Source organism: Elaeis guineensis, chromosome 2 (genome assembly GCF_000442705.2).
Source record: "Elaeis guineensis isolate ETL-2024a chromosome 2, EG11, whole genome shotgun sequence".
Taxonomy (NCBI): domain Eukaryota; kingdom Viridiplantae; phylum Streptophyta; class Magnoliopsida; order Arecales; family Arecaceae; genus Elaeis; species Elaeis guineensis.
Genome location: NC_025994.2, coordinates 79,636,308 through 79,660,037, shown reverse-complemented (window position 1 = coordinate 79,660,037; position 23,730 = coordinate 79,636,308). Strand labels below are relative to the sequence as shown.

Here is a 23,730-nt window from a genome sequence, read left to right as displayed (position 1 = left end):
TGCAAAGCTTTTGATAACTTATCTGTTATCCCCAAAATATCAAATATTAAATATAAAATAAAAATAAAATCAAATGAGCATAATGATCTCATAAGAGATCATGCTTCTTTTTGATACATTGAATTATGAAAATCAAGAAAGATGAACTCGAGAACATCAATCACATCTGAAAATAACTCAATCAAGCTCAAAAGTAATTTATAATGGCATCCCCATTGTGTATCACTTGCTCTTCTAAGAGAAAGTTCTTAATTCAACCTCGTCCTAGTTTCAATTTCACCATTGCTTATTGCCTCTGCAATTCTCATGGCATGCCTCCTATATAAAGTACATCTTTCCTCTTACAAGAAGTTCCAATTACATTAGTTACATGAGAGATCAAGTCAAAAAACCAAATAATATCAATATGCTTCTTTGCGGTAGCTATAATTGTCAGTTGAAGCTGATGAGTAAAATAATGCACATAATATGCTGATTCATTGTCTCTCAATATCAGAGATTTAAGATCATTGAATTCATCTTACATATTATAGGCTCCATCATAACCTTATCCCTATATTCTAAATACACTCAATCCATACTCCAAGAGTACAGAATCAATTGCTGCCTTTAAGGACGTAGCACAAGTATTAGCAACATGTATAATGCCAATAAAATGTTTCTTGATAATTTTTATTTTATCAACATAACGTATCACAACTGCCATTTATTTTCTTCCAGATATATCACTAGATTCATCAATCAATATCCTAAATAAATTATCTCCAAGATCCTCAATGATCAAATTAATTGTCTCTTTTGCAGCTGCATTTGCAAGGACTTTGTGGGTACTAGGGGCTACCATTTGTTGATTATCTAGGACATTTTTCAATACAACAGCACCTATATCCATCTTCAATTTGGTAGCAAGTTTTACAAGTTCAAAAAAAATTTTTCTATTATTTGAATGTTCTGATTCATCATCACCATGAAAAGGCATTCCTTGATATAACAAAATTCTTGCATACGCAGTTGAAACATACAATCTAAACTGATATTCATTCTTAACTTGCTTTGATTGTTTATAAATAGCCACTTGGATGGATTGCTGCTCTTTCATTAAATCTTCATATTTTTTAATGACTTGATTATGAGAACTATTATATGAACCAATATGAAGATTTAATCTATCTTTTTTATTCCAATATGAAAATCCATCCAAAACAAAAATGTGTGCCCCATCTTTTTTCCTTCAGGTTTAAATAAGTAGCAACATAAATAAAAAGTTGCATCTTTTTTAATACTATATTCCAACCAGTTTGAATATTGATCAAACCAATCTGGATTAAATCTACATAATTTTTCTCTAATTGATTTTTGTGGAAAAGCATGATTTTGAGGTTGACAAGGACCTTTTTGTAGGTATTTCCTAACTTCATCTCGCTTATTAGGATGATAATCAAAAATTCTTTTTCTCTCCGCTAAATCAGCAGAAAGATTTTCAAAATCAATTTCAATTTTATCGGAATATGTTTGAGGACTAGAATTAGAGCTACTTTCACTTGCTCCATCTTGACATTGAGATGAGCTTTATGATAATGAAAATTTTCTTTTGAAGTATCTCTCCATAATTTAACTGTTCAAATAAATACTAATTAACTATTTAATTAAATATCAATTAATTAATCAACTAAACCCCAAAATCAGATTCTTCATAGAAAATTTTATATAATCTATTAAAATTTTAGCAAATAGATAAATAAATATTAGATAACATTAATATGATCGAGAAAGTACCTGATTCTGATTGATATAAAATAGTAAAATAATCTGCTTATCGGACTGCAACGAGTATACAAGAGAGCGAAAAAGGCCAGAGGATGGAGGCGATAGCTGTCGAGCTGCGTCTGCTTCTATTCGTCGTTCGTGAGACGGTGAGAGAGAGGAAGTGGGAAGGTTGAGAGTTGAGACTTGATTCATTAATTAGGCGGTAGGCACATAGGGTTTTTTTAAAAAAAAATGGTCGGCGACCGCGCTTGTCTATTCATCGCTTGCTCGCGAGAGAGAGAGAGGGAGATGGAGGGTTCATTCATTAATTAGGTGCTTGGGTTAAGAAAAAAAAGCCAACTTTGGTTGGTGGAAAAAAAGGTTGGAGAGGCCTGAGGTTGTTCGTTGTCAGCCTATGGGTTTCAAACCTGATTCCTCAGCTAACTAGGGGTGTCCTTTTTTAATGGTGTCCCACTCCCATATATTCATGAATTAGGTGTTTGGGTTAAAAAAAAAGAGGTTAGCTTTGGTTGGTGGACCCGTTGGTGGCCCACTGGTCTAGTGGGTTTCAAACCAGGGAAGTGAGAACTAGGGGTATCCTTATATTAAAAAAGAGATGTCCATATATAAAAATATATGCATATATAGATTATATATATGTATTTTTTTAAAATCAAGGGGTGTCCTTGGACACCCCTTGGATATACATAAATCCGTCCCTGTTCCTCATGTAGAAGTTGCTCATCAATTATTTTATCTGCTTCTACTGTGGTATTGATAGAGTGGGTGGATTACTGAGTACATTGGTAGTCAATAAGATGCTTTCCCTACATCTATAGCATAGGCCTGCTGCCTTCCTTTGTTCCCATTACTGACTTCCAGCTCCTTGAGGTAAGTTTGCGATTCTAGTACTCTGGGGCTTGTGGACTTTTCCTTAGACAGCAAATCTGGGAGCATGATGCCCAACAAGTTGTGAGTAAATTATTTTATTAGTTATTTTACTCTTCCTCCACATTACTGCCAATGCTTATTCATATAATTTAGCCTGTTAATATACTTTTTTCATTGTGGTAGGATGAGTTAAATTAATAAATGGTACCAATTTTTCTTTTAATCTACTGATATAACTTTCTATAAAATATTATTCAGTAAGATTTGGATTGTGGTACAACATTCTAACTTTTAAATCTTCAAATCTCTCTTGATACTTCTCTACAGTTCCTGTTTGCATAAGTTTATTAAACTCTCTGACTAGCTGCTTCATGTTATTACCATCAAATCTCCTGCATACATCCTCTATCAATGCTTCCCAATTTACATTATGTTTATCAATGAAGTACCTTTCTTTCCATCTATGTGCCTTCCCTATGAAATGCATTGTGGCTATCTCCACCTAATGGATAACAGATATGTGGTAAATTCTGAAATCTTATTCATATTTTCTACTCCATTCTCTGGGTTCCTCTCTATTAAAGGTGGGGAAGTCTAGCTTTAGAAATGATACATGAAAGTTTGTTCTGTTTTGATTTTTCTTTATGCTTTCGATCGGTCTTGGTGGAGTAGGTAACAACCCCTTACCCTTACTTCCAATAAATACTACAGAGGTACTGGTGCCAGGATATTCAAATACATTTGTTTTTCCTTTTCCGATGGTGATGAGAGTGTTGTGTGTAGGAAACTGATCAGTAGACTGGGATACTGATGGCTGAGGACTCAATAGTTTCAGTAACTGCTCATGTCTACGATTTTGTTCTTGCATCATAATCTTATGCCTTTTAGTTGCTTCAATCTGTAGTGCTTCATATCTCTGTTTTTCCTCCTGTTGCATTTCATCCAGTTGTCTTGCCAGGATTCCAATTTTAGAATTATAATCTCCTGTAACCTGCTGTAACCTATCTTCCAGCTGGTTATGACATTCAGTGGTAAGTTTCTGCATTTTTTCTTTTAAAATTCTAATATTTTCATTTATTTCCTTCAATCTAATTTCTTCTGCCATATTCTCGTATACTGTTTGTAATTTACTGTAGTTTTTATATTTATTTCTATGTTTCACCCCCATTTTGAATGCTTTAAAATCGGTTTTGAGTAAGATTATACAACACCAGTTATATACCATTTTTTTTTACTCCTGACTATAGAAAAACTTCAACCAAGATGGCCGATGATGACCTTGTGGCCTAATTGCCGTTCTTAATCTTTTGGAACAATGATCACTCCCAGATCTTGATACAAATTAGATTAATGCTGATAATGTTCAGAACTAGACCACTACTATCTACTAGGTATGAAATTTTAAAAATTAATTATTTATCTGATGATGAACTGCTCAACTGCTAGCTTGATCTACTGCCGATCTGGTCTGCTGCCGATCTGATCTGCTGCAGTAATATTAGGAAATGGTAGTTCATTCGTAGTAAGACTCCATACCTCAGATTCAAGGCTCTTCTGCTTTGATACCAAAATTTGTAATGACTTAGATGCTCTAAGATAAGATTTTTTACCAATTGTGTCTAGATCTGAGTAGATCCAAGTGTTTGGAATGAGCTTTGAATGAAAGTTATAAGTTGGGGAGGGATTTCAGGTAAATTGAGAGGAAAATTGAGGATGATTTGAGGGAAAATAGAGAGGAGGAGAGGAGTTTAGAAGAGAGCAGATGGGATCTGGGAATGAGATCTGGGAGAAAGAGAAGAAATTTTGAAGGGAAAAGAAATTCTTTTATATTATTGCTTGAAAAAATCTTAACACTCTGTCACAACTATTTATATTTCAACTATTAAATTGATTATAGTAAAAAAAAAATCTAGATGGGCTTCTACCGGCTTGATCCTCGACTGCACTTGCTTACTTCTTAATGGTTTAGTGGGTTATGGATCCAAATTTTATCCGCTATCTGCTGACATCAGATATTTTGGTTGATTGGTTGGTCGGCTGATCCTTGTGGAATCTCTTAGACTTATTTCTGTCTGACTCTTCTCCTTCTTCTCCTTTGTTCCAAACCCTAATCGTCTTCTAGAGTTGTAGTTTTTTTGGAATCTGTAGATCTGATTTTTAGGTGATTCTTAATGTTGTTTACATCTCTTATGCTGGTGATTTATTATAAATAAATATATTTTTTTTATTCTTTAGTTTTTTTTTTTTAATGATTAAAGTTTATTTTTTTTATTGCTGGGTGTTATCGGGAGTTGCAGAAGGATCCCATCCTTTCGAGGTTTTTACTAGGGTTCGGTTTCTTGGGACGCAGGGAGAGGGTGAGGTCTCGGATTTTGGGGTAAGGTGGGATTTTTCTGGGTGTTTAGCTACAGCGTCGTGTGCCACCTACGGTTGGTTGTGTGCTCAATTGTATGTTTCTCTTGCAACATACATCTACGATCAGTTGTTTATTGCTAGCATATCGGAGCGTCGATCCAGCTGTTACTGCCTTTCGATCTATTCCTGGTTATGGTATTAATATTCAAGACACCGGCGATCGAGTCGTGGAATCACGTTAAATTAGGATTCGGATTCAGATCCGAGATCGGACACGGAGCGAAACCCGTTACCACTACTTACATTTCCCCTCCTGCAGGGCTTCGACGTCCTTTCCCGGCGAGCCGGAGTCGTTTATTCCTCTCGTTCGTGCACGAGCACGCTTTTTTTTCCCCTCTAAGTTCGCAGAGTCCGGAGCCCGTTCCACAAGAGTTCGTGGTCTTCTGGTTTCGGAGGTTAGCGATTTTTTTTCTTGGATTTCTAGTTTTTAGTTTCTAAGTTGGTTCTTGATTAGGGTTTTTGGGTTTTAGACGAGAAATTCCGACTTTGCCTACTTTTGATTCTTTGAATCATCAACACGAAGCGTCTCCCTTGGTTTTAAGGTTGTTTTCTTCTTCTTCATATATCTCGTGGGGCGTAAAATGCTTTAGTATCAGAGTTGAGAGACTGGAGTTGAGCTCAAGATCAATTTCTAAGTACGCGGTTTTCGCCTCTTGTCTCCATCTCAGGGTGAGTTTGTTGGATCACATATTCTATTGCATGGTAGTTATAGATGCTATTAGTGCATCAGCCGAACTCTTACAATTATCATAGGTGTCTGTAGAGACCTTGAAGTAGCCAAAAAAAAAAAAAAAAAAAGGGAAAAGATGAAAAAATCACCTTTCATATACGGATAACTGACTGATAAATTGGAATTTTCTAGAATGAAGACTAGGCATATGATACTTGTGTGACACATAAGTAGGGATTCATATGCACCCTCCTGAGGAATATTAAACTGAATAACATGTCCTTGTCTGCTAAAATTGGAATAATGGTGCTAGAAGCCATTTAAGCATATATTTGGTAGAGAGTCTTGATACCGAGGACACAATTCTGCTTGTAAGCAAATGAGAAGTTGAGGAATATGGGACCATTCTAATTTATTAGCATGCTTTGTTACGTTCCAGTATTAGAAATTAAAATTTAGCCTTCGAATTTGGGAGGAAATGTAGAGAGTTAGTGGATTTGGGTAAGTTAGAGATTTATTGCATAAATGCATGTATGTATAAACTATTTTCTATGGTTGTATATTTGTTGTCATTTGCATGGGCATATCCCAAAACATGCATGGCTATTAATGCAGTTGGTAGAAACTTTCAGGAGTTTTTTCGGGACAATATGATCATTGATCATTGAAATATATTTCGGAGAGGTGCGAATTACTAGTGTTTTCGAGTTGCTTGTGCTTAAAATTTGTTAATTAGATGTATCCACGGGCTCGTAGAGATGTGACTCTTTTGAAGTTCATCATGATGAGTTTGTGGCAAAGCTCTTTCTACATGAAGAGCCAAGTGCTTGTTCACTCAATCTGGTTGTTGAAATCATCCTCTTGCTTTCTTAAGTTCACAAGGAAGTCTACAAAGAATGTGCTCGACAACTTAAAGAACTGAATTTTCACCCTTCACATTTCTTGTTATTGCTCTTTCATCATTTCCATCACATGCCTTTATTAGCATCACAACCATTTAAAAATTATTTAGAATTTGTTGCACATTTTCTAACTAGCCATAGAAGCATCAACCTTTTAAAATGGTAAAATCACTAATGCAAATATTTATTAGGATATTGGTTCCTATTATATTGTTAACACCTATCCAAATGCAAATCTTTTGAAGTGAAGATTCTTCAAATGATTTCTTGTTAATTATGTTGAAATTTTCTTTGACTCACATTACATTTCAATGCGAATTTAAGGCCCTCTTTGCATTGGAACCTTTGGCCTATGCAATGCATGTCCAATCCATCCCAAATGCCTGCATTTTGGTGCTACTCCCATCCTTCTTTATTTTTCTTATTTTTAAATTTATAATTATACTACTATGCTAGTGTTCTGCATGTGTTATCCTTGTGTTTTGATTATAGTGGATCATTGCATATGCTGGCTCATCCATAGGTATCTCTCTTCAAGGAATCAGAGTTAGTATGCTTTGGTGTCCTTAAATTTCGCAGACTCATGGGAAACTAGAAAAGAGGAAAAAAAAAGGAGTGCATGAAGCATTGGAGTCTAGCTGCATGTTGGATTCCAGGCATTCTGCATTATAGATAGAGCTCAAGCACGGCAGTTTTTTGATGCATATTAATTCTAATCCATCTTGAAAGCTGTTAATCTTATATACTCTTCTACGAAAGCCATAGATTGACTTTTTAGACCTGTTTTCATATAATTAATTCTCTGTTGTGGTTTATAATATTTTTTCTCTCATATATTACATATAATATATAGTACAACTAAAATATAGTATGCAAAATAAGGATGTTTGTACCCGATAAAGCAATTTATAATGCTTATGCTTTGCTCTCAGCTTATTTAATTTTCATCAGGCAATTATGATTTCCTAAAAGTCATCATTCTTTTTTTTTTTTTGAATGGTACCCTTTTTCCTCCTTTTTCTGTGGAGGTTAAAACACTGGAAGACACTCTGCTTCCTGAGGGGTTCAACCCCGATTCTTTTTGGTAAGAGCCAAGAGAAACGTCAACAACAAATTGTTGTTTAAGTGAGCCTTTTTTTCTTCTGAACATAACTGCATTCACTTAGCCAGCTGCAAACTTAGGAACTTCAACTCATCTCTTGTCAATAAAAGAGGGTTGCATATACTTACAGGGGCGCATTTACTAGCCGACCAAGGGACATACATTATCGGATATGTCACTGAAGTTCTAGACTATCCCTCATGTTTTTTATTTTTTGTTCCATGATTCATTCCTTTGTCCATTCTGGGTTATTATCTTAGGACTGAAGCACTATGGCTTCAAATTGTCAAGCTGCCCCATTGGTTGCTTCTCCATCATATCCAAACTCCATTGCATGGTCGAAGGAAAATCTGGTAGCCATTGCTTCAGGCCATCTCATAACTATATTGGTAAGCAAATATATGAAGGATGTTGTATTAGTGATTATTGAAGATCTAATTTTTCTTTTGTTGAAAAAATATAATTTATTGAAATGTTATTTATCAAGTTATTGTTTTGTATTTTTTTCAGAATCCAGCTTTGCTTGCAGGCCCTCGAGGGTTAGTTATACTTCCCCCAAATAAGCCATTTCCTGTAGGGCTGGTGAGAAGGGAAGGTAGATTTTGCGATTTTTCCTTTTGGTTTGTAGATATGCATATGCTTGGCCAATAATATAGCTTCTTTATAAAATATTCCTTCTGTTATAACATTGCATGTGCATAGATAGTTCTGGAATGTAGATACATGTTTGCTCATGTAAGGCTTTAAAGTTCCAAGCAAGTCAATGTGCTAGTGCACACTGATTGTAGGGAGGATCGGGCATGGGAACATTGATGTCCATCATTAGTAAGTAGTATGTTTACAAATTACAACTGATGCCTGCAAGTCTATCACTAAACAATATTCAGGTGATCATATGCTTAACTACTAGAAGAAGAGAAACAATTACAATCTACTTTTTTAGTCTTATTATTACCTTTGGTGTATCTGACCATTAGTAAGATGACAATATTAAAGCAAGCAAGTTATTTGTATTTTATACATTCTGTAGACAAAATGTAAATCATGATAAATTACTGTATATGGATATTGTGATGTGATTGAGGTTCCTTGATTCATGAATTTTTGGAAATATTTTTGCAGACCTTCTTACTCCCTGTTTGATGCCTACTTGTTTATCACGTGACTTTCGTCCTTGTGCTCGATCCATTTCATGGTCTGATCCAGGATTTGCACCAAATTCAGGGTAGGAAGTTGCCTTTACTCTCCATTCCTTTTTGCTGCAGTTAGATCTGTTTTATTACAGCTGTGATGCTGCTTGCTGTTGATTTTTCTTTTCTGATTTCTTCCACGACTTTTCTTCTGCTTGCACTTAATGCATGTCATCTGACTTAGCTGTAAGTCTTGTCATTTTTTATGGATGTGATACACATGTATACTTGAATTGCTGCAGATCCTTTCTTGCTGTTTGCACTACGGAAGGCCGTGTGAAGCTGTATCGTGCACCTTTTTGTGAATTTTCTGCTGAATGGGTTGAGGTATGTATTAATAAAAAGTGCCTGTACTGGAGTTCAGAGACTAGTATAGCACTCTGATCTTCAATGTATAAAATGACATTAGAGCTAAGATTACATTAATATATGATTTGTAGATCATCATTTTGAGCTCTTAGAGTTAGGAGCAGTAATCAAGATTATAAGCACTTGGACAGACATGAGAAGGAAAATCTTATATTTTATTCTGACCCTGACTTATTAATTGTCGTTTCAAGTTACTTTCGTGTGATGTTGGCTAGTGGGTAATAAAGATTTTTGAACAGTATTTACTGTTTACATCATGTACATAAGCATTGCTCATTCTCCTGTTCAGGTTTCTTTAATGGAGTAGATAGAGGCTAGGCTAGTGGTTTAAGGGGCTGATGAACAAAAACCATTTGATTCTGGAATAGTTTCCAAATCCAAAGGGTGGTAAACGTAATTTGATTTTACTATCTGAATGGCTGGATAGTCTTGGAATACCAAATTAGCTGGAAATGATGCAAAAGCACAAGGTATGGAGAAGCAGCGGTGGTTCAAAATATAAGAGCAGGAAGAGATATCTCCAGTTATGAACAATTTATATTACTAGATACAGATTTAGTTAAAACTTTGAAGTGGACTTTAAAATTAATGAAGAAATCAAGTACTTTTTTCTAAGCATATTGAGGACAGTGATTCTAAGTGTAAACATGAAGTTGTATCAGCAAATGTTGGTGAGATATTTTTTGAAATGTCAGAATACCTTCACCGATGTAGTTTCTCGAAAAGGACAAGATGTCTTGTGAGACCAATGACAGATTGTCAAGTATTTAAATTTAGAAAAATGCTCTGGGTGAACTGAAATATATGTAGAGGAATATGAGGTGTGGAGTCATTTTTTGCTTACTGACACCATAAGGTGATTGGCATAAATTGACTGGCAGTAGACAAATATTCTAGTGGATAGGCAACACATGGATAGCAGTAGTACAAAGTGTTAAAACACTCTAAGAAATAACCTAAAAGGTTATGGAGTGGGGCTTTTATGAAGTAGGGAAGAAAACATTTCTTGAAAACAAATCGGGGGTTTTTGGAGATAATCAAAGGAAGTACACATTATGGACAATTTTTTAAAAATTGTGAATTCCTTGTCATTTTCTTCTATTCTCAATCCTAAGTAAAAGACTTTTTTTTTAAAGAAAAAAATTTCCTTTTCCACATGTTTCCTTGCAAACAGATAGGCAATATTTTAGTAATATGTGTATCTATTCTTCATAGCTACAAGTGCATGGAAGGTGGCAAAACATGGAAAGTCTTATTAATCTCCTATGTTCCTGTTGGTTTTCCAATTCCATTCAAAAGGAACAAAAATGTGAAAGATTCATGAGGTAGTGGATTGCTATGCTTCATATCTGGATTCTGGACTGACATTTACTTTTGATGCCCCCTGACCCCCATGCCTTTTTTGTTTGGCTCTTTTGAGAATTAGCTTTACTGACTAGAATCATCTAGATGGATATGGAATAGCTGCCTATCATTGCCCAGACCACATGACATTTTGATGGCGCTATTCCCTTTTGGACTCTAAAGTTAGGTTAAGATGTTCCCTTCCTCGATATCAAATAAAAAGGAAAATAAAATTTTCACACTAGTTTAAGATGTTTGCATCGTTATGCCATTTTTTTCATGATACTTGGGTTTCACCTACTTCTGCATTTAAGCACTATTCTCTAATGGTGGTGATGTAGTTCTTGTGGAGGATAGAACATAAGCATTGTTGGTACTAATTTTAGTCCACATCTGATGTCTTTGGAGTCCATTTATGTTTGTAGAGAGTTTATGTTAGTTTAAGTATCTAGGGAGATTTATGCAAGTTTTAAATTATGTTTTGGTTGGATGGCTAATATGAGATCTTGTTCTGGTCTTTTCCTTTTAATTTCAGTCCTTGATGTAGTTGAAGTCAGCAAGTGATGGGGTCATCCATGTAGTTTGATCTTGGTGTCCACCTCGAGGAAAGAGGGGGAGCCCTTGCTCCCTCCCATGGTCTGCATAGACAAAAGGGACATCCAGGTCCTTGTAGTCATCTTAAACACAGGAGGGAGAAAGGAGTTGAAGGAAAAATAAAGGAAAAAAGAAGTGGAAAGAATAGAAACAAGAAAAGATGAGAAAGAAGAAAAGAAGGAAAAGAAAAATGACTAAACATTCTAAGCGCTCTATCAACTCTTCCTTTCACATCATGCTACCACACAAGTACTTAGAAGCCTTTTTTTCTGGTTAGTATCAGCTCCTACATGCTATACCAAGATGGAACTTGTACTAGGAGCCCTTTGGCATGGGTTCTTGGGGGGAACCCCTTCAGCCGGTAGGTGCCCCTTGGCATGTGTTCTTGGGGGAACCTCTTCAGTCCATAGGTCACCAGCTGGTACCTGTTGGTATTGGATGGTATGGAGTTTAAAGGCTTGAAAACTCCTTTTTTTTTTCACTGTTGTACCTGTGCCTGTTCATTTCCTGTTTTCTGAATCCTTGCTATCAAAGGCATTTTTATTTTCTTATTTATTCAGGAGTTGTATTGTAGTCTTTGGACTAAATTAGGTTTCCTTATGGTGTCCTGAGAGGAGAATAAGGGTGTATTGAGAGGATTAGTACTGTGATTGAATTAATTTCCTATTTTTTTTGTTCTTTAACCTTTTCAATCTCTTTTTTATTATCTACATCCCTAAGATGCAGATTTTTCTGCACTCGATCTTGAAAATTTTAGATCCCAAGTCAGTGATTGGTGTCAACCTGAGGCGTGCTCTGTCTCAGGAGTGTCTTTCCATCCCTAACATGCAGAATTTTCTGCACTCTATCCTGAAAATTTTTGATCTCAAGTCTGAATTTCAGATCTTAAAATTTAAAGTTTTAAACCTCATAGATATTGAGTTTTGCCATTGGAGGACTGATATACAGCAGTTGGCCCATCAAGTTGGTTTCATGCCAGCAAACCTAAATTATTTTTTTCCTATTTTCTGTGGCTTTCTGTCCTTGTCACCATCTCTTCTGCTTTTCCTCCATCAGCTTGATCTCAAGTGTATCATGTACATCCTCTATTCCTGTTTAGATGTTTGTGCATTTATTGCATAATATATGTTGTCCTGATACATGAGCTGCTTTTCACTTAACTTTCCTAATCAATTTTCAGTTTATCATAGGTTGTGGACATTTCTGACTTGTTGTTTGATTATCTTGAAAGTATTAATTTTGGGGAGGCGAATGCAACATTGCCATCATTTTCTCTAGTAAGTTTTTACATCTTTCCTTGCTCTGGCTTGTAGAATGCTTTTGCATTTAATTGTTCATCCAAAATGTCCTTATTGTTCTTTGTCCAATCTGATTTGGGTAAATATTTAGTTAATTCCAATTCCTTCTACTTATCTTAGAAGCAAGCCAATGCGGGCTATGTTAAAGAGAGAGGATGTGACACTGAATTGAAAGGTTCCAGGGTGAGTGAGAATGCCAGATGTAGAAAGAGAGAAGCTTTAATGAGAAGGTACACCGCAATATGCTTTTATAACTTTGATAAAATTTCTTATGTCTTCTCATTTTTCTAGTGAAAAACACGAATCTTTTTGCTTTGCACCATTACGCAATTTGTGCTTTAATCAACTATGGTCACTAAAGTTTAGCACATATTGTGTTTGCATCTTTTTTACATTATTGGTGGTATTTTATGTTTTGTTTGCTTAACCTTTCAGTAATTTCACTGTTAAAGTATGGTAATTATAAGCTTAACTGTTTTTGTCCATGGCCTGGTGGCTTAATTTCCATAGACATGTAATAACTGAGGCATTAGAAATTACATGTCTGTGCATCAGAAATACGTGCACATCTTAAGATGGTTAATTTAATTAAACATGGTGTGTTCTGTTCTGATATTTTACCATTTTAATGGAAATCTCTCTCTCTCTCTCTCTCTCTCTCTCTCTCTCTCTGTGTGTGTGTATGTGTGTGTGTGTGTGTGTGTCAATGCATGTGTCTGTGTGTTCATGTGAATGCGCATGTGTGCTCTCTCTTTCAAATAGCACTACTTTTGCTTCAGTTTATGACCAAACTTTCATTGCATCATGCAAGTCCTTTATAAATTATTAATAACTATGCAAAATATCATTGTATTGATTTTGTATAACCTTTTAAAAATCATTTTCCTTTATTTATATGATAATCACTCTGAATGATGTCTAGGTGACCAAAGGCAAACAGCTATCATAATATGAGCATGAAGAGAAAACATAGTTTGAGCAGATTAAGTGTACAAGGAAGCAAATATCCTTAGGAAGGTGGTAGTAAGTAGGAAGAATAAATAAAGTTAGCAACAAGAACATTGAGGGAAGCCTAAGATTTGCATCTTTGAAAGGATAGGATATTTAGATTATATATTTGTTTCCTCATGTATGTTGAGGTCCTCTGAAGGTACCTATAAGGTGAGGGATGCAAGTACCAGTAGTAGAAGGGACAAGGTGGTTTATGCATTGGTTCATGTGGATTGAGGCGATTTGTGAGGACCTAAAAGGCCTGATTTGAATGTTGGCCTTGCCTAGATTGAAAAGAACTTCATAAGAGTATTCTGAGACTTAGTTTTAGCCAATTTAAGGCAACTATGGTTTGTGGGAGGTCAAGGGAACACAGTGCATATAACTTATGTGGGCAGTACATATGTTAATATATTAAATATTTTTTTTAAAAAAAATGAAAGCAACAAAAAGTAATAGCAATATCTTTATGAATAGTAATAATATTAATAACAATAATGTCTAGTATTTAGTGCTTGCTACTTAGTACTTTAGTCTTAATGGCAACAATTGTAGCATATTTAACATGTTGAATTATTAATTTTACACCATCTGATCCATCTAAGATCTGCATCCAACCCACCCACGAAGATTGAACCATTCCTTTTGCATGGGTCTAGATAAGAGTGGCCTCATGTGTTGCACAGTGCTCAAAGGATCACATACAACGTACAATAATAAGTAGGCCATGTATGCAGCTACAAAATGCTAGTACTGCTGCATATTCATCCACATAGTGCTAAGTGAACCATCATTTCAGCCCATATATAACCTAACTGCTATATAGCACATATAAAGAATGCACTCCTAGGACAGCATATGTATATGCAGCCACAGTTGTTGTAGCTAAGGTTTTGGCCTGTTAGTAATGTAGTGCTAAAGTGAAGATGGTGTAAAAGTGGGGTTAGAGTAGTTTAAATGTCGTCTAGGTGATTTTGTTGTGGTTTGAGGGTCAGCCTTGGCATAACAGTAAAGTTGCTCCATTGTGACCTAAAGGTTACAATTTTGCCTCTCACCATGCCAAGTGAGGCTGTGTACATCCAACCCTCCATAGACCCTACAATGGTGGGAGCCTTGTGCACCAGGCTGCCTGTTTTTGTTTCTGTTGTGGCTTGCCTTCACTTTCCTTAAGGTTCTTTTGATTGACAATCAGTTGTCAGGCCATTGCCTTTGTTGGAGCATTTTGATAAGAGATGTACTTCATAGCAGGCATCTTTGATGAAATAAGTCTTGGCTACTGCTGCTGTTGCTCAATATTGTGTCACAATGTTTGTACCAGGTTTTGGCATTGTACCCTTCTAGAGTTTCCCTACCATTTGTCCATATGTTTTGACTTGGTTTTAGTTTTGTTCTAGTATTACTAATTTTTTTTGTCTTGTTATATTGTTTTCCCTGATTGCTTTTTTTCCTTTCTGTGTTCTGTGATTTCTACATCTGACCTCTTCGTTTCTTCAGGCTATGTTTTTCAATGATTGTATATTTGTCTACACAACTCCATATATTTATTTGTTGTTTTCTTTCAACATCTAGTGAACTGGGATTATTCCTGAAACAATTTTCCCCTTTTTGTCATCTTGCTTCATCATATTGTAATCTAAATCATTTCCTTTTTTTTGGTGGCAGAGTTAAGCACAAGGAATACAGTGAATCTCCTGTAAATGAACTAAGTGAAAAAGCCCTCCCATTGATAACAGCGGAGCAGTATGCTTCTCGCAGTGTGCTTTTATCATCACTTGTTGTTGCCTGGTCACCCACATTGCAGTCATCTGGAATCAGTCCTTGTTTCTCTAACAAATGTGCTATACTTGCTGTTGGGGGGAAATCTGGTAATATATCTTTCTGGAAATTCAATGAACCAAAATGTTATACTGTTGAGCATGGCAGGGTTTCTGTTGATGCAATGCTCATCGGACTTCTCCAGGCTCACAAATCATGGATCACTTCAATTAGTTGGGGTATTTGTGCTGCATGTTCTTCAAAATCCCAGCTAGTGTTGGCTACTGGGAGTTCTGATGGAAGGTGAGTCTACTTATGCTAGTAATTTGTGTTACTTTTGTTTCTCCTGTTTTTTGTTAGTAGTAGGGTTTGCAGTTTTTCTTGTCGCATTTTATGTGATGCACTTATGAATATCTGCCTTTTGCATGATTCAAGATGAAAGTATGTACATGATACCATCAAGACTTGGGGCCTGCTAAATGAATGAGTGGATTTGATGTACCTAAGTTCCCGTGCATGTGGTATCCTGGATCTGCACTAAGTTGTCAATCCTTAAGCTACTTTTTCATCGGATATGCTTTTTAGCACAATTGGCTGACAATTGAAGCATTTCCATATTAAAACATGGTGCAATGACCCAATCTGATGTAAAATCAATTATGGCCAGTTTTTCGGCCTCTATTTAGTTTTGCGGGAGTAAATATATTGATTTGATGTTCTATATTCATTAGTGACAGTCTGCTTGTTAACAAATTATCTTGAGTTCGTGGTTATAATAAAGTGATAGATTAACCTTTTTGGATCCCTTTAAGGTCCAATGAGATATTCTGTATGCATGTTTGTCTGCCTCTTCTCCCATTCAATTGGTGCAGATTGGGAATGGCTATTTTGAGACTTGTTGGTTGATGCAAGTGTGACAGTCAGTTATAAAATTCTGCTCAAACCATGAAATTTGGTGAGCGATGTTTAGGGCTTACTGGAGTTAGTGGTGGGGGTTTTTGTATTATTCTAAAGAATCTAAACCATGAAATTTGTGACATCCAACTTCTGCTAGTTTGCATGCTATTAGTGTGATGTATAGAGGAATATTTTGAATGATGCGATTTTGATCAAGTTTTGACATTGAACATTGCATGAAACAAGTAGGAATTTTTTCCTCTCTTTGGCTCCTGGTAGTTGTAAATAGAATCTAGCTTATTACAGTGTATAGTTGAGATTGGCTTCAGGAATCGAGTGCATTTAAACCCTTGGAAGCATTGATTTTGTAGTGGACAAATTGATCGAGTGAAGCTTTATCTTTTCTGAGGACACCTTTTGGGTTTGGTTCCATTTTCCTTTTGATCATGTGGCTATAAATGAGGCTGTATACAAGAAAATCCATGCTTGTGATGTTTCTGCAGGAAGAAAGGTGTTCCCATTTTTGGCAAATAATCTAAAGAGTGATAGAGAGAAAAGTGGCAGCCACCTAAATTGGTTTCCTGTTTATGTTATTAGCATTTGGGTTCTATCTACTTCATTTTTTTAAAGGACGTTACTCCTATAGACAGCTGATTTAAAGAGAGAACAATATTCAAATTACAATCATTTATTAGCAGTGTGAAGATATGGTGGGGAGATGTTGAAGGGTTGATCCAATCTTCAGATGCTAACAAAAGTTCCTTTTCCTTATTAAATGAGGTAAAATTCTCTTTGTGGATGCTAGCATTATTTTTCCTTGTCTTTTTCTTGCTGAAAGTTGATTAACCAGCTTATACTGGCATTTTTTAATTCATATGTATTTGCAAACAGGTGACAGCTGTTACACCATCCCCAATTTCAGCAATTTCATTGATTGTGCCAATGCACTCTCAAGATAAGGTTGTTTTAGCAATTGGGAAAGGATCTGGATCACTTGAAGCATGGATATGTCATAAATTTAGCAATGAAATTCAAAGTGCTGGCATTTATGATGCACATGACCAAGTGGTATGTCTACATTTTCATGGAATCATATGCCATTATGCTTATTATGACACCTGACGTGTTTATGGATATATTATAGGTGACAGGTCTAGCTTGGGCTTTTGATGGTTGTTGTTTGTACAGCTCCAGCCAGGTTAATTAACTTCTGCTGTTCAAATGCTCTTGTTATTTGAATAATGTGTATCAGCTACCTGTCCATGTCTAGCAATTATATTCTATGAACTATTGCATTCACAAATTTGTAGATTTTTTCTCTTGTTTTCCACTCAGGTAAAATTGGAAGATGGAGGCCTAACAATCATGATATGAACCATTGAATGTAATCTATTACCTCTAAACTCTTGATAGACCAGAAATGACTAGTAGCCAGTGCGTTAAGTGGTCAAAAACAGGCATTATATTATGTCATTCAAATTATATGTTTTTGACAACTTGATGGATAGGCTAAGGGCCAAATTACATGGTTTTTTTTGTCTATAAGCAATTTAGAGGTAGTAAATTCAATAGCTTAGATTGTTGTTGTCAAATGCTGTCTTTTGATTTCACCTGGTTGGATTCAACTTCAAATATGGTCAGTTGGAGCCTATATATATGTATTGTGCACATACATATATAGTGTGTGTGTGTGTGTGAGAGAGAGAGAGAGAGAGAGAGAGAGAGCTTGACTTGGCTACACTCGAGTGGATCTCTTTTCTCAAATCCGGTTAGGTCTAGATTGGGCAATGGAGGTTTCACATGGATGATTTGAGCCATTGGATGCGATCTACTATTTTTAAACTACTTACACCATAAATCATGTGATTTGAAAATCTCTAGCTTATACATCAAGTGGTCAAAAGTGTACAGTTTAAATCGCACAAAACAATGTATATTTTTTGACTATTTGATGCATAGGCTAGTGGTTTCTAAATCACATGATTTTTTGTGTGAAAATAGTTTGGAGATAGTAAATCACATCTAATAGCTCAGATCATCCCTTATCATATAATCTTGATCTGACAGGATCTCAGTGGAGATCCGCTCAAGTGTAGCCAAGTCAAGCTCTCTCTCTCTCTCTCTCTCTCCATATATATATATATATATATATATATATATAATATAATATAATATAATATAATATAAATAATTATATATGTACTATCTGTTATTGCATCGTGTTTTGCAAGTATAGGGATCATTAATTTATGTCAGCCTATTGGGCTTTATATCAGCACAGCATGTGTTGGAGTTTCTGGGTAAAGTTATGATTCAAGTTTGATATATACATGCTTTACTAATTATCATTATCTAATTCTATGGCCTGGTTCATAATTCTGGTTTGTTTGTCTGTTATAAAGTAATGAGGTTAGAATATTTTATGTGCCAATGATTTTAAAACCAGTGACTTGGTTTAGGGTTTAAGATCCAAATGATTGAGCTACAGTAAGACTTAGTTGAATGACCAAAGCTTCGATCGATCATTTCTGAGGTTCTAGATGTTAGGATTCAGGACTTATTAGCAGAACTCTATTACTAGATCACCCTCTCTTGATTAAATGAAAAGCTAGATAGTTCATTTTTCTTTCATTCATTTGTGCTACCATAGATGAGAATAAAAAAACCAACACCCACTACAGCTCTCTCACTCTCACCAAACAGAATTATCATCGGATGAGTCTGACTTGATTCCTTTTAAAGTTGCTCCCATCTGGAGTTAATCTTATCATTTTCTAGAACTGCCAGCTTATTGATGGGAAGGCATCACCTCAGCTTCTAATTCCTTCCGGCTTGAACCTGTTTTTGGCTCTCTCCATGGGGCTGTTTGGTTGACAAATTCTGCTAAATCAAGTCCATAGAAAAAACCAATGTTTGAACTTTGAAGTATGCGGTATGGTCGGTTTTTCAAACCTTGAGAAAAACTCCGAATGGATGAGCTCTGCAAAAAAGTTGTTGTTGGTTTTTTTCACATAACATGTTTTGCCAAAAATTAGAAGTCATAAAACCTGAAAAAAAAAAACAGTTCTACTGGAAAACAGGTTTCCCCTTGTTTTTCATAAAACCTGCTTTATGAGAATCATGTTTTATGATCTGTTTTACAAAAACTCAAAGACAACAGAACAACCCCCAAAGGAAAAGGCATAAATGCAGATTTTTGTTATGAGCTTAAGACAATCCTATACTAGGGCCAGCCCAGACTATTGACTTCATTTGAGCATTATGTATCATGTAATTATAGTCTTGCTCCATTTCCGTCCATTCCTTAGGGGTGCCTGCATATGTATGACTTCAATTGATTGCTTATATTATGCAGAATTTATTATTAAGTTGTTTCCGAGAATTTGATAGATCAATCTTCAGATTAGATGGCGATATGTTAAAATATGCTCTCTTGTTTTTGTTTTATAAAATTTTGTTGTTTGAAAGCTCAAGCTTAAAGCTTTGGATTCTATATCCATATATTGGAACTTGGTAGCCAGAATCTTCTATGCAAGGTAATGCACCCACTTTAGAATTGTCCTAGAATCTCAAAACCCAAATCTGCTTCTTAAGCATTTTGGCAAATTAGTGCTTCCCCTCAGCTGCATCCACCCCTGATTTTGGCAAATAAGTATTAGACTTGTTACCTTTACTTTTGCTCCTTCAAATTGGATCAGGTTGATACATATGATAGACACCAGTCCTTGGCCCAAAAGATCACGTGATGTGCATCAATGATGAAGAAAGAGATGACAGAATGAGTTTCACTGGTCTTGCGTAGGTTAGTTGGCTTCCTAAGATCTATGTATCGTTGAATTTTTCTAATTAGTTTGAGTTGTGAATTTTTAACTCAGGTTGGAAGGGCTGATGGTTGGTTTGATAATTTTATAGGACTTTTTTTTTCAAAGTGATCATCTAGAGTCCCATATGGAAAAGGAACTAGAGAGTTTATGACAGCCTATTGGATGGTTGGATGTGACATATGCTTCAGCATTAATTAAAAATTAAAGAGAAATGTGAATGGTGCAGGGATTGGTTAAACGGGGAATAATCTTTTTGGATGCAAACAAGATAATAGGTTTTATATGAAAAAATGAAGGTAGTATTCTAGAGAAGACAGGAAATGAGAATAAAGCATGAACGAACATAAGAGCAAGGTTTTAGCCTTTTAGGTGCTGTGTTAGCACGACACTGGCTTCTTATGTGCCTTGCTGTGCCGGTGCTTGGCATGCACTAGCATGCTTCCCACATATTGGACCGGGCCTAACAAGGTATGTCTGGTATAAGTACCATGCCGACTAGCATATTCTGTGCTTAAATTCTTACAGGGAAAACAGTATAAAGGTCAATTGAATTGACCACCAATTTTATTTTCCTGTGATTTTCTCCATAAATCAAGTTCAGAACCCAAAATGATGGCATACTTATACCAGAACAGTCCTTCCCCAAACCTCAAAGAGAGAGTCATTTTTTTCTTTTTTCAAAAAAAAAGAGTACTTATTTTTTTTTCAAAAAAAAGAACACCTCGTTTATTCTTTGACCCTTTTACTATTAGGTCAGCTGTTCTCCCTTAGGAGATCATCTAAAATAATTTCTGTGATTGAATATCCATCTTCTTCAGAAAGGAAGCATGAACAGAAGGCCTTCTGAGATACACAAGTAAATTGTAGCTTAGATTTGGTCAAAAGAGGCCAGAACTAAGGGCCTGTCTTGAAACCTTGGGACATGTCAGAGCTTGCTTTCTTGGGTGCAATTGTGCCTCATTGTCAAAGAGGAATCTAGAAGTCTGTTGCTTTGGCTACTTGTTGCAGGCTAACTTGGAAATATTCTGTTCTACAGACAAGGAACAGGTCAGCAGGCACAACCTGCATGTCCACTTTTTCTTTGTGTAATTTATGCTGCTTGGTTGTTGCTGGCAACAGCTAAATACAGAAAAAATAGATGGGTGGATGGTACCACTTGAAATGCAACTCTGAATCGTCTGTGACATTGCTACTCTCTGCTTGTTGCATTGCCAATTGGACAACATTTTGTCTTGCACATTGTGTAATAGGTCGATATTTATGAAGTCTTTTACCACCGTTATGTCTCTAGGATTCTTGGGGCTTCTTTTTGCTACCTCTTGTAGCAATGCTATGTATTTCCTTTATTTCTGTTTAAAATCAATGGTATCCAAACAACAGAATAATGCCACAATTTCTTGATAGCCAAATCCCAAATTACTCCTTTAAGAGTGGCAACCTTTCTTTGTAACACTAATTATTTTTTCCTTATTTAGGTAAACAATGTCATCAAAGGTACGGCACTGGTTTTGTTAATTATCACTTAGTTCTGGCCCAAGCAAGTTTCGAATTCCTACATTGTTGTCACGTGATAGGCTGATTCTTGATCTAGTTAACTTAGATTCAGCTTGTAAGGGAATTATAATTGTGTATTATCTACTCCACCATCATTTGTATGCAATTGTGAAATAACAATATTTCTGCTGTTTGACCAATCAAGAATCTGCATATCAGGTGGTACTCTTGATCATTAAATTTATTCTTTTTTCTTCTATATTCCTGTAGCTTCTTTTCTTTCTGCTAGCTCAATGAAATTTCACACCCCTTGTTAAAGTGAATCAGAATTTAAGAAGTAAATCTGCCACATTTATAAGCCTACATTCTGGTATAATTTGTTCAATGTTCCTAATATTTATAAGCTGTATCATATGCCATGTGTGACTGTCATAAAAACGTAGAAGTTATCTCATATCAATGATTTATCATTAGCCGTACTTGATTCCTTAACTTTCTGCCATTCATGACAAACCTGTTACAACAAAATTTTATTGTCACTTAGACAATGTGTTGTGGTGACATATCACATTAAAGCATCAAATTTAATCTCTCTCTGTGTGTGTGTGTGTTTGTGTCTCCCCTCCCTCCCTCCCATTTTTGGAGGCCATGGATGTTGCAGTTTTTACTGAAACAACTATATTTTTGTGATGATAGAATAACTCTGTCCGTAGTTGGGTCATGCATGGGAACCATCTTCATGAAGTGCCTTTCCCTTCAAAATTTCCTTGGCTCAGGAACTCAACAGATGTAAGATTTAATGCTTTACATTATTTATTGTTATACCCATAAAAATTCTTGGTTTTTGATGGATTATGAAATTCATGTGCAGCTTTCACAAGTCTCTGATCAATGTTTTGGTCTTGCACCATCTCCTGGAGAATTGATGGTTGCTGTGGTATGTGTGACCAACACGATCTTGTGTATCTTTTTCTCTAGTTTGTTCCGTTTACTGCCTCTAAGTATATGACCTACACTTTTACTGCCAACTGAACTGTCTATTACAATTTTAAGGGTAAAAGAAATGAGTCCTTGCAGTTTTTGAGCTACTAAATTTTGCTGATCTGGACATATAACATCAAATCAGAGGCATTTCAAGTGCTTGATACCAATCTTTGTTGCATTAATTATCATACATTCTAACTAAATCATGTGATGGTGATTACATTTTTTTTTAAAAAAAATTGAAAGCTTCTGTGGGGGATGGAGTGATTATTTTTCAGTTTGCATCATGAGCTCATACTGGAACTAACTCTAAGAGCTCTCGGCAAGATGAAATGGGAGCCATGAACGACAATTTGACTGTAGTAGGGACATGATAAAGAGTTGATAAAACTTGGGATCTCTAGACCTCAATAAGAATCAACTTCAAGAGCTCTTTGAATGGCATGACTAAAATTTTTGCTCATAAGAGGAAAATCCAAGTCAGAAAGACTTGTTATGTTCTTTCAAAATTAGAATTGAACCGTTCTCTCAAATTTCTGCTGAAAAGAGAACTTCAAGTTGTAAAGACTCATTTTGTCAGGCAACAAGGCCTATTTGTGTTTTGACTGACTTGCTATCACTCACTTTAAAACATAGCAAAAGACCTGTTTTGCCCTTTCATAGTTTGCAATGGGGACTTGGCCTGTAGTGGCAAACAAGGATGGAGCCAAGGGGTTCCACACATACGTTTGCTCCACGAGCTTTCCCCTGTAACATGCCCACCAAACCAAACACTTTCCCATAAGTTTTCAATCAAAGCCAGCTCTCTGCCCCTGCCCCTCCCAGGCTGCCACCATGAAGTTTTCAATCAATCTTGGTTCCCTAGCCCAGTATTTCTCCTTTTATCTAATGACCTATTTGGGTGCACAGGCCAGAATTACCATGCAACCGAAAAACTGAAAAATTGAAGTGATGCTGCAAGAAGATCCTATGGAAACTACTAGTATGGAACTTTACAGCACTTGCTGCTGGTCTGCTTGAAGGAAGTTTTGTAGGGAAAAACTAAGTGCAGTAACAAGTTATTTGCAACTTTTACAAGCTTGTCATATCATGGTCTCAAATTTCGATAGGACATCCTGTGGGATAGCAGGATGGGGATATCCATCTTGAGTGTCAGGATAGGACCATTCCTCCATTATCCCATCATCCCAAAATTGGCACATCTTGGGACATCTCCTGTCCCAAGTGTCAAGATGGGTTAGGATCAGGGAATGCCATACCAGGCC

The 23,730-nt window shown here is 36.0% G+C and overlaps 1 protein-coding gene across 14 annotated transcripts in view; it reads left to right on the top strand.

Moving 5' to 3' along the window:
• The window catches only part of LOC105033153 (uncharacterized), a 53,691-nt gene that overhangs the window by 18,835 nt on the left and 11,126 nt on the right, over positions 1 to 23,730 (top strand). For 6 of the 14 annotated variants that reach the window (XM_073251915.1, XM_073251914.1, XM_073251913.1 and 3 more), the window contains 8 exons: positions 12,414 to 12,500; positions 12,642 to 12,751; positions 15,174 to 15,569; positions 16,859 to 16,943; positions 17,055 to 17,231; positions 17,308 to 17,361; positions 22,178 to 22,270; positions 22,353 to 22,418. In XM_073251915.1, coding sequence (XP_073108016.1) covers positions 12,414 to 12,500; positions 12,642 to 12,751; positions 15,174 to 15,569; positions 16,859 to 16,943; positions 17,055 to 17,231; positions 17,308 to 17,361; positions 22,178 to 22,270; positions 22,353 to 22,418 — 1,068 coding nt within the window. Of the gene's footprint in view, positions 1 to 5,002; positions 5,448 to 5,594; positions 5,722 to 7,986; positions 8,116 to 8,236; positions 8,322 to 8,848; positions 8,952 to 9,158; positions 9,244 to 12,413; positions 12,501 to 12,641; positions 12,752 to 15,173; positions 15,570 to 16,858; positions 16,944 to 17,054; positions 17,232 to 17,307; positions 17,362 to 22,177; positions 22,271 to 22,352; positions 22,419 to 23,730 lie in introns of those variants that run through there. The other 8 variants (XM_073251907.1, XM_073251906.1, XM_073251916.1 and 5 more) reach the window with 8 other exon arrangements.